The 9,621-nt window shown below is 43.0% G+C and overlaps 1 protein-coding gene across 1 annotated transcript; it reads right to left on the minus strand.

Annotated features, from left to right (window-relative positions):
* Positions 1 to 2,948: 2,948 nt before the first annotated feature.
* On the minus strand, positions 2,949 to 8,524 carry LOC125312302 (protein delta homolog 1). Its single transcript, XM_048270758.1, has 5 exons — positions 7,844 to 8,524; positions 7,351 to 7,414; positions 6,843 to 6,973; positions 6,203 to 6,344; positions 2,949 to 4,583 (listed from the first exon to the last, which is right to left on the minus strand). The coding sequence occupies exons 1-5, from the start codon at positions 7,995 to 7,997 to the stop codon at positions 3,770 to 3,772; spliced, it is 1,305 nt and encodes a 434-aa protein (XP_048126715.1). The 5' UTR covers positions 7,998 to 8,524; the 3' UTR covers positions 2,949 to 3,769.
* Positions 8,525 to 9,621: the final 1,097 nt, after the last annotated feature.

Below are 9,621 nucleotides of genomic sequence, written 5' to 3' on the forward strand. Positions count from 1 at the left end.
GGGTTAAAGGACAGGTTCTCGCTACAGAAATCTGACATGTTGATGGTTGACGCTCGATGGCTTATAGGGGGCTTTGAACAAGCCTGTCCATAGCATCCATGTGGATCTCATCAGGTAGGACTGTATTTATGACCCTCTGTATTTATGACCTGGGGTACCTTCCTGAAGCCTTCAGCATATCCATCCATTTCTAGGCCTCAGAACGCACAAGTATGGAAGGAATGCTTTGAATCCCCCCTCCCTCCACCGCCAGGGGAACAGTACTTTCTATAGCTTTCGGTATGGAAGGGGAGAGGTCAACTAGGCCTCAAGTGGGAGAGAGAGTGCGAGATCTGATTGGCTGAAAACTGCAGCTCTTGCTTTATTTTTATGACTCTGTGGGAACTCCAGACCATGACAGATTTGTTGAAACAGCGTTTGACAATGTGGGCGTTTTGAAGCTTAATAGCCTCTCTCTCCGTTTATTTCACTCTCTCACTCTCCTTTTCTCTCGTCGCCGCCATAACTCCTAAAGTGATCCTATGCTGGGAGTGGAAATGGCTTGAAGACGGACAATTGTGTGGAGTGGCCCTAAAGAATGTACCTCGGTACAGGTCTCTTCTGAACAACAATGTATAGCTGATGCGTTGGGTTGATGGGTCAAGGATACAAGGATACAAGGAAGTTTATTGTCACATGCATATACTGGAAGTAAGTAAGTAAGCAAAATTCATCCACATCCTTCTATTTGTGGACATACAGTATACGATGCATACAATACAACTTATACAGCGCGAAGTTCCAATCCTAACTACAATGAAAATATGCACACAAACACTTGTGTTTCAAAGACAAAGACCTAAAACCTAAGGCAGCAAAGGGTACCTTCATCAGAAACATAATCTTCTGCACTGTAGCCTAACCAAAGAAGGTGACAGGGCCAGTCCTAGGCAGCTGTTTCTAAAAAGATGTTTAGACTGGTAATATAATCACCCACTTGTCTGTAGCTACAAACGAAATATAGCCTAACTGCCTCTAATACATCTTGGCAAGAAAATAAATACAATAGAACATTCACATGACCTCGTTGAATTGACCATGACTTGTCGTCAACATCCTTAACAAGGCAATTCATTGAGTGTAAAAAAACCCCAGTAACAACATCTAAATTTGTTTCCTGCGAAAGGTGCGGCCAAAATGACGGAGAGCAGGCCTACCTGACGTCGAGGAGAGATAACGCATCTATGTTTATGTCCAACAGGACCAGGTTCATTTTCCTTTGAAATAAATTAAAGCGGTACGCATGTGTTTTCCATGCCTACATTTTCACAGAAATATTAAGGCAATGTTTTGTTTATAGGCTATCTCTTCAGATGCATTTTTCTTAGAGCGTCATCACAAGGTTTTCCCCTCTGACCGCGTCATTTGAGGTCACGGCAGGACACAGGCTGCACTAAATTTTTTGGTACGTGGCTGCCCCCGTCTGATTGTACTTGCAATTGCATAAACTGATGGAGAGAAGGAAATTCAACAGCTTAATGGTAGCCTACATGGTTTTATATCTACAAGGTACATTTTAGGATATGTCTAAATTGATAGCCTATCACACGTAAAATAATGTTATTGAAAGCAAAAAAATAAATTCTATTAATTATTTAGTAGTTCTAACAGGGGTTAAGAGGAAAAGATATGCTGTGGGATATATGGTCTTTTGGGCCCCAACTGTCAATTTCAGAGCAGCACTGCCTGGAAGGAACTAGCTTCAACCCTCTCTGGCACTAGGGTTAGGGTTAGTTAGGTGCCTTGACAGTGGGGGCCCAAAAGACCATCAAGCGATCTGTGGTTTACTACAAAATGTTGACGTTGATGAAAACGCAGTTATACATTACAAGTAGCCTGTGTAGGCCTATGTGGAAGAAAAACCGGTATGCTACATGTCCTTGGCTACACACTTCACAAAATCTACAAGGCTTTTGCTTATAACTATCACACCTGGTTTGAGAGACAAAAATATGTTCGGCCTGTAAAACGGCCATTTAGGTTAATGGAACCAATATGATCCACCAGAGCTAATATGAAAACCTTGGCATTTTGGCAATCGAATTGATAGCCTACTGTATGTCTATTCTAGTCAAAGCCTAGGCCACTTAAACCTAATGTTTTCTGCGCTCTGACTAATGCTAAAGCCTGCCTTGCTAAAATCAGTTATCATCATCCAACCACACAGAGGCTTAAATTATGCATTTTCAAAATGTCTAAAAGTGCTATATATGAAAAATAAATTTTGTCTTAACAAATTGTCATCTCGGCCCAAATAACTGGATACTTATTTCTACTCATTTCAACCACAGGGAGGCAGCAAAGGTCCTTCTGTTAACTCCTCCGTTTAATTAATATTGTCATCCAAAAGATTAGAATCAACTCGGGTGTTCAGCTAGCCTGGGTGACCAGAGACAGATCTGTGAGCACAGGCTAGTGTTCACAAGAGACCTGAATCCAAATTTGTGCCACATATTTCACTAGACTCAAGTGATCCCGACACGGTGTGTTGTATAGTAGTCCTGTGCCAGGGCCTTGCACTGGGCACTGTGCTCTGCTTCAGCTGTGGCACACACTGCAAAACTGGTAACCATCCTGAAAACAAGCAGGATTTGCCAGTGCGTTGAGTAAATTTGTAAAAAAATGTGCAGTGCATAAAGCGTCTGACCAGAAATGTTTTGAGGCTCCCTGTCAAGTGAGGTTACTGGCAAAGGAGCAGTAAGGACATGTACTGTACAACAACAAGCAGGCTTCACAATGCCCTGCTCTGCAACCCGTTTCAGTTCAACAATCCACACAGATGGTGGCTGACCGAAGTGGAACAAGCTCAGGCCTGTGCCAGACTTAGTACATTTGAATGTTAAGTCAAGATTCTGGATAAGTGCCAGACTCACCTGTTTGTTCTCAAACAGCAGAAAAGAGCCAGTGTGTCATGGTGGTGTTATCATCACAATTTTAATATGACATACATTTGTCTCTACATATAGGCATTACAAATGCGTGTCTTTGACATACACCAACTGACCAGTCTACCTACAAATCCATCAAAATCTAATGTTTTAATATTTCAAATGTTTGGAATTATTCTCCAGCATCAGTTGTATTTCGGAGATCTGTAGAAAAGAAGGGGGAAATAGTCTAACACAACTTCACAGAAACTGTTCACTTCTTTTGGGATTTTAATTACAATAATTTAAAATGCTGTATAGCAGCGAAGCTCTTGTACAAGACTAATACAATACAAAGGTCAAACAAAGATGGTGTTAAATAAATCAAATGAAAATGGGCAGCCAACTTCATATGTTCTTGATAATTATGTAACTTTGCAGTTAATATTGTGTGCATATTTACAGTTAAATATAGTCCATTATACACATTTATATCTCTCTTTTGGCACAAAGTGTTAGCTGATTACATTCAAGTGTCATGGTCAGTGTTGAGACTCCTGCCCTTTTTGAGTTTAAATGTCCATGAATGTCATGATAAAAGCCACAGGCTTTCAAGAAGTAGTCCTTCACCTCCTGATCCAACTACATAGCCTATGTGACTGAACAGTGCGGGGCATCTGGCAACTGACCCCCTTCAACTGACCCCCTTCACACACACACACACACACACACACACACACACACACACACACACACACACACACACACACACACACACACACACACACACACACACACACACACACACACACACATCTCCCTCCCTCTCTCCACACACTACTTGCCACGCTCACATCCCAGGCTCAAATCGATGTGTAATGCTTGCCGTAGTTTGTCAGCTTGATTTTCTCGGGCAGGATGATGTTGACCGAGTGCTCTTCTCCAAAACTGCCCCCTCCGCTGGTCCTCAGCAGGTGTTCTCTCTGCTGTCTGACCAGCTGGCTGTATTTGGCGTTGGCCATCCAGGCCTCGCAGCGGCTGAAGAAGACGATGGCGGTGGTGCCCAGCACCACCAGGCACGTGAGCAGGCCCAGCACGGCGAAGCAGACCAGCTGGCTGCGGGTGACCATCGCGGCGCCCGGCGCGTGCACCGTCTCCTTCAGCGTGATCTTGAGCAGCTCACGCTCGGCCGGACGCAGCAGCTTGTGGAAGGCGTGCGCCGGGAGGCTGTAGTGCTGCGGAGACAGGCCGTCGCTGTTGCCGTGGGGCTCCGGGTGCCGGGGTTTGGGCCTGGGTTTGGGTCGGTGGGCCTGCACGGAGCAGAGCGGGCCAGCGAAGGCTGGCGGGCACAGGCAGCGGAAGCCGCTGGCACTGGTGGCGTTGAGGCAGGAGCCGCCGTTGAGGCAAGGGCTGCTGGAGCAGGGGGAGGAGAGGAGGTCGTCGTGGTCAGCCGTGCTGCTGTTTAGGCACCTGGGGCCTCCATAACCAGGCGGGCAGGTGCAGGTGTGCCTGGGGCCGTATTCGGTGCAGATACCACCGTTGGCACAAGGGTTTGGATGGCATAGGGCAGTCTTGGTCTCACAGAGGTGCCCAGTGAAGCCAGGGGGACAGACGCAGGTGGCCTGCAGAGCGAAGCCCTGCGCGTTGTGACAGGTACCACCATTTTGGCAAACAGTACTGCAAAATAAAAAAAAAACATCTTTAGCATACTGATCCTGTAAGGTCAACTCAGGTCCTATTTGTTCTTGTTCCTATATCTCCTGGGCCCCTATGTAAATGCGGGGCAAAGGGTGAAGTCTAAAGTCTAAATTTAGTTAATTTAATTGCTATGCAGAGTCTATTTGCATATTTAATACCATGAGCAAGATCCCAAGCACAAACACTGGTGGGTGAGCTGAATGCTCTCATATGCCACATGAGAAGTTTAATTCAGACACGAGACAATTTGCTCATTGACGGACTTCGCATTTTATCCGGCATTTAAATTAGGGCTCCAGGTGCCTCCATTTTGGCAAACAGTACTACAAAAGAAAAAAAAGATGGTTTTAACTTACTTACTGATCTTGTAAGGTCAGTTTACCTTGCTGAAAAATATTATTTAAAGGCAGTTCCTGTATCTCCTGTAGTTCTCAAGGTCTCAAGTTAGCAAGGTGTAAACAACAGCAGGGTTGCGAAGAATGAAATTCTTATAGACTGGTACAGTAGAGTGGCTATAATACCTATAGTATGAGCCACATTTGCATAAGGAGTCAGCTAAATAAGATATATTTAGATCAAGACAAGAGCCAGACCTTTCTACAGACCTTGTTCAAGAACTCAATGGCAGAATTTCTTATTTTGTGTAAATGTTAGGCTGATAAATCCAGATACAGCTTATATTTAACATGCAGCATAGCCTTCAAGAATTGCATCCAGCAAATATTAGGATATTGCTCAACACCCACACCACATGGTTGCTCTGGCCAAATGGTGTAAGGGCACAGCAAACAGACTGTGCCAACACTGGAGAGCTAATGTAAATGTAATTGAATTTAAAAACAGATTTGGACCCGTTTCCACCATCATTTTGTCTTGAAGCCGTTTCAATTCATCCGGTACATTTCTCCAGTCATTAAGGCAAGCATAGGTCTACAACAATTTGTACATGACAAAATCCTTTGCCAAAGAGCAATCTTTGACAATCATTTATCAATATTCAGAACAATTATATTCAATTGCTTTACTTTTAATACCTTACGATAAACAATATTTGGTTGCTTTACACTTGCTTTACAATTATTTTATGCTTAAATACCTTAATAAACAGATGCAATAATGAATGCTTTGCTAGAGCTTCCATTGATTACATTCTTTGTTTAATTTCTTTTTGTAGAAAACATGCAGTCAATTATGGGCTGGAAATAAAATCCCTAAATCACACCTAAATCCACAAAAGAGTGGAAAATGAGGAACACTGTAAATGTGCCGCATGGTTGAATCAGTTAAACAAGACACTGGCCAGTATTGGAGCCGGATTACCAATCCTTCATATCAAAATTTAATTCACACGGGCCTCCTTTATCCCAGGTGCCTCGCTGTTCCTTAAGAAGTCATGACTCAGAGGCTGAAATGGCCATGCCATTTAATTAAAATCAGATTAGGATAGTCTGGGCTACATATACTCCCAGGGTAGTGATGTGATGAGATCTGAGGATGCCGTGGGTTTAAAGGGGGTGTCCCAGGTGACTCCTGCTGAGGGTCTACAGCAGGGAGCCGTCTGAAAGACAGCAGATGTGGGGGCAGCGGACAGTCATTACCCATTCCGTTGGCACTCTCCTTTCCTCAAGTGGCAGCGCTCCCCGATGTATCCCGGGGGGCAGACGCATAGGTATCTTCCCTCGCCCGTCTCGATGCAGGTCGAGTTGCCAGAACAGGGTTTACTGGAGCAGGGGTTTGTGTCTGAGAAGAAAATACAGTAAGTGCTAGTTCAGTGAGGGAAATTAATAATGTTTCACAACCTCAGTGCAGCTTCTAGATTTATATCAGTCGTCTTTGTGCTTCTAACACATAAAACAAAAAGACACATTATCTCTCTGTCTGTCTGTCTCTTTCTCTCTCTCTCTCTCCTTCTCTCAGCTGTTGTATCTCTTTCCCATCAGCATCATACATAAACACAGCAAGTGTGTGTGCGTCAGAGGGAGTGTATGTGAGGTAAAGTGGGAGAACGAGAAAGGGAAAAAAAAGAATCTCATTAGTTTGTGCGAGATCTCCCAGATAAAGGGGCAACAAAAGCCTGGTATTGAGCGCAGGAGATGGCAGCAGCAGCTTGATTTCTATCCTTACACGCCACCCCGGAAAGGGCTATCGGCAAGGAGAGAGTATGCAAAGTGAGCCATGCGACCAATCCTCTGGGGCAAACTGAGATGTTTTCAATGAGACTCGGTGCGGGCTGCTCACCTTCATCACACTGGCTTCCTATCCATCCGTCCTCACACACGCACTGCCAGGGCTTGTCGCACGTCCCGTGAACACAGCCGGGGAAAGGCACACACTGGTCGCACGTCGTGCCCTGCCAGCCTGGTTTGCACCTAAAACATGTGAAAATGATGCTGGTGTGTCGTGTATATTACTTTGAAAGAGCTGCTTTTGCATGCCATTCATTTTTTTGTCCTTCCACCCTGAGGCCCTTATTCAAAATATTCAAAATTGGACCTCATTAAGTAATCTCTGGATAGCTTTCCTGATAATAGTCCAAGATGAATTGGCAGGTGTAATGGTGTTAAATCTGCTGCACTTTAGGTCAGAAAGCAATTGTTACCATGGCCACACTGTAATGGGTACCTTCCCTGAGGTAGTCACAGTAAAGGGTGCCAGATCTCCAGTGTCATTTGGGACCACACAAACACAATGAGAGACCATTAAAAAGATACAGTATATGTGTCAGAAACCACAAAGAGCTACATACCTGCATGTACCATTCTCTTCACACACCCCATTATCCTTGTTACAGCCAGCAGTGCATTCCAAACCTATTTCAGGACACAGCAGTGCAACATGGAAAGAAAGGGGCAGTCATCCTTCAAACAATGTATTAGGCTGCATACTGAATCAGTCTTAGCCTTTTCCTGCACCTTCACATAAATAATTGGTAAAAAAGAATTAACAGTTAGGCTATGGTTCATGTATAGTTTAACAACAATAACAACAACAATAATAATAATAATGATAATAATAATTATAATAGGCTAATAGTGACAACAATAACAGCAACAATAGTAACAACAACAACAACAACAACAACAATAATAATAATAATAATAATAATAATAATAATAATACTAATAATAATAATAATAGGCCTACTACTAATAATAATATAAAAAATAACAACAACAAAATAATTTTAAAAAAATGATAATAACAACAACAAATTGAACGGGATGGTTTTTTTTCTTTACCGTTGCCGATATCAGCAGTTGTGAGGCAAAACAAAAAGATCGTTAAGAAATGAAATCCACATGCGTTCATCTTTGGGTGTGTGATGTATCCAGTTTTCCTTGAAACATAAGCATGTGTGCGCTGGGAACGACAGGTAGCGGAGCTCCAAGGCATTGTGTTTCTTTTCTGAGATACCCTCACTACACAGAGGTTGTCCGGTGGTGAATCATAAGTAGGTCCGTCTTGTGAAAGTTAACGCAATTCGCCACAATGAACGTTTTGAATAAATGCAAGTTCACGATAGCTAAGAAAATCAAAACAGCTCCGTTAGGGTGAAGACACAACACAAAGGGACCATTGTCTGAAAACCAGTGACTGGAAATACAGTTAGGCTACACAAATTAGTCCTCTTGAGTCATTCGCTAATAAGTCAAAATCCAATTACTCTCTCTGATATTGTGGGGTGGGAGGAGAAAGTACATAGACTAAGTGTCTTCTTTGTCCCAGCTTCCTTTGAAAAAATCATATTTTTTCCGCTTCGGGGTGATGCCAATTCCAAGGTAGTCGACTCAGGGACAATCCTGAAGAAAGAGTGTATTCAGACGGTGGAGAGGGTCCACTTTATGCTCCGCCCACATGAATCCACGGAGGAGCTGTCCAGCACCCCAACCTCCTGAACGAGCAAACAAAGTTGCCTTAAATCACAGGGAAAGGGAAAAAGGGACTTACGATCATTCCGACAGCGAGACTGCGAGAGTGTGACGTATTACCAACAATCATATAACCTATCAAAATCTATCCTACAAAAAGCCCTTCAAATCAAGAGCAACACTCCTTAAAAAAGCTCACGTCATCAATGCATTAATTAGCTGAAGGCTGTTGTGACTAAGATGCAATCATTCTGTTGTAATCCTATGTCCTTCAAATATTCCATTCATGATAATTTTAACATAGGCCTACTTATACACTCACACTTACTACATAGGCTACTTAAACATTTCAGTGTATGCAATCTTGTTGTTGTGCATAGTGTTTTTTTCTTTATGTGGTGTAAGTCATGTGCCCTAGGCCTTATTACGCATGGAAGTCCTTCATTGACTTGTGTTCACTCTGTAACACCTCAGCAGTCAACCGAGAGCAGCGAAACCCCATCAAGAGAAATGATTTCGAGCCCTAGTGTTGTGCTACGGGTTCTGGGTTTGTCCCCACTGCCCACGATGACCTACATACAACCACAGCTGGCGAGAAATGTGTTTTCCCTTTGCAACAATATTGGCATTTTTTAAGGTTGTAACTGAATCTTTGATCTGTTAAAATATTTTTGGCATTATTATCTTTCACACCAATAAAGGCAGATGCTTCTGGCCTAAAAACAATGAAATAATGTGATTTAACTCTAGCAGAAGTGCAAGGACAATAGGCATTATAGGACTATAAACACTGTCTAGATCTTGTTATGAGATGTTAGGTTAACCTTACTGTCTTACAAGGAATGTGGATAATGTATCGATTTGCTGTCTTCTGATCTCACTTGAGACGACTTTTATCCTGCCTCCCAAAGAGTTCTCCCTGACCTAAAAGCATTACTGAACAAAGGCTTGTCTCTTGTGTTTGATTGATGGCTTAAAACCTGAAAGCAAAGCTGGCACCACATAGCAAAAGCAATTTGAGGTGCTCATGGCTCAAGGTTAAACGGTGCCCTTGCCAGCCTCAATGACTGTGGTGTGATTATGATTCAGTGGGGAGAAACAGCATTGATGAGACCTGTGGATATTAAACTGAGATTTTAATTTATGTA

This window comes from Alosa alosa, chromosome 19, assembly GCF_017589495.1.
Source record: "Alosa alosa isolate M-15738 ecotype Scorff River chromosome 19, AALO_Geno_1.1, whole genome shotgun sequence".
Classification (NCBI taxonomy): domain Eukaryota; kingdom Metazoa; phylum Chordata; class Actinopteri; order Clupeiformes; family Clupeidae; genus Alosa; species Alosa alosa.

What these genes read in the sequence shown, in the direction of transcription:
- LOC125312302 (XM_048270758.1), bottom strand. Translation starts at nt 7,997, where the DNA reads ATGCCTTGGAGCTCCGCTACCTGTCGTTCCCAGCGCACACATGCTTAT. An exon ending in AACTGCTGATATCGGCAACG is followed by an intron (nt 7,415 to 7,843) that starts GTAAAGAAAAAA and finishes GTCCTGAAATAG; the next exon opens with GTTTGGAATGCACTGCTGGC. An exon ending in GGAGAGTGCCAACGGAATGG is followed by an intron (nt 4,584 to 6,202) that starts GTAATGACTGTC and finishes TTTATTTTGCAG; the next exon opens with TACTGTTTGCCAAAATGGTG.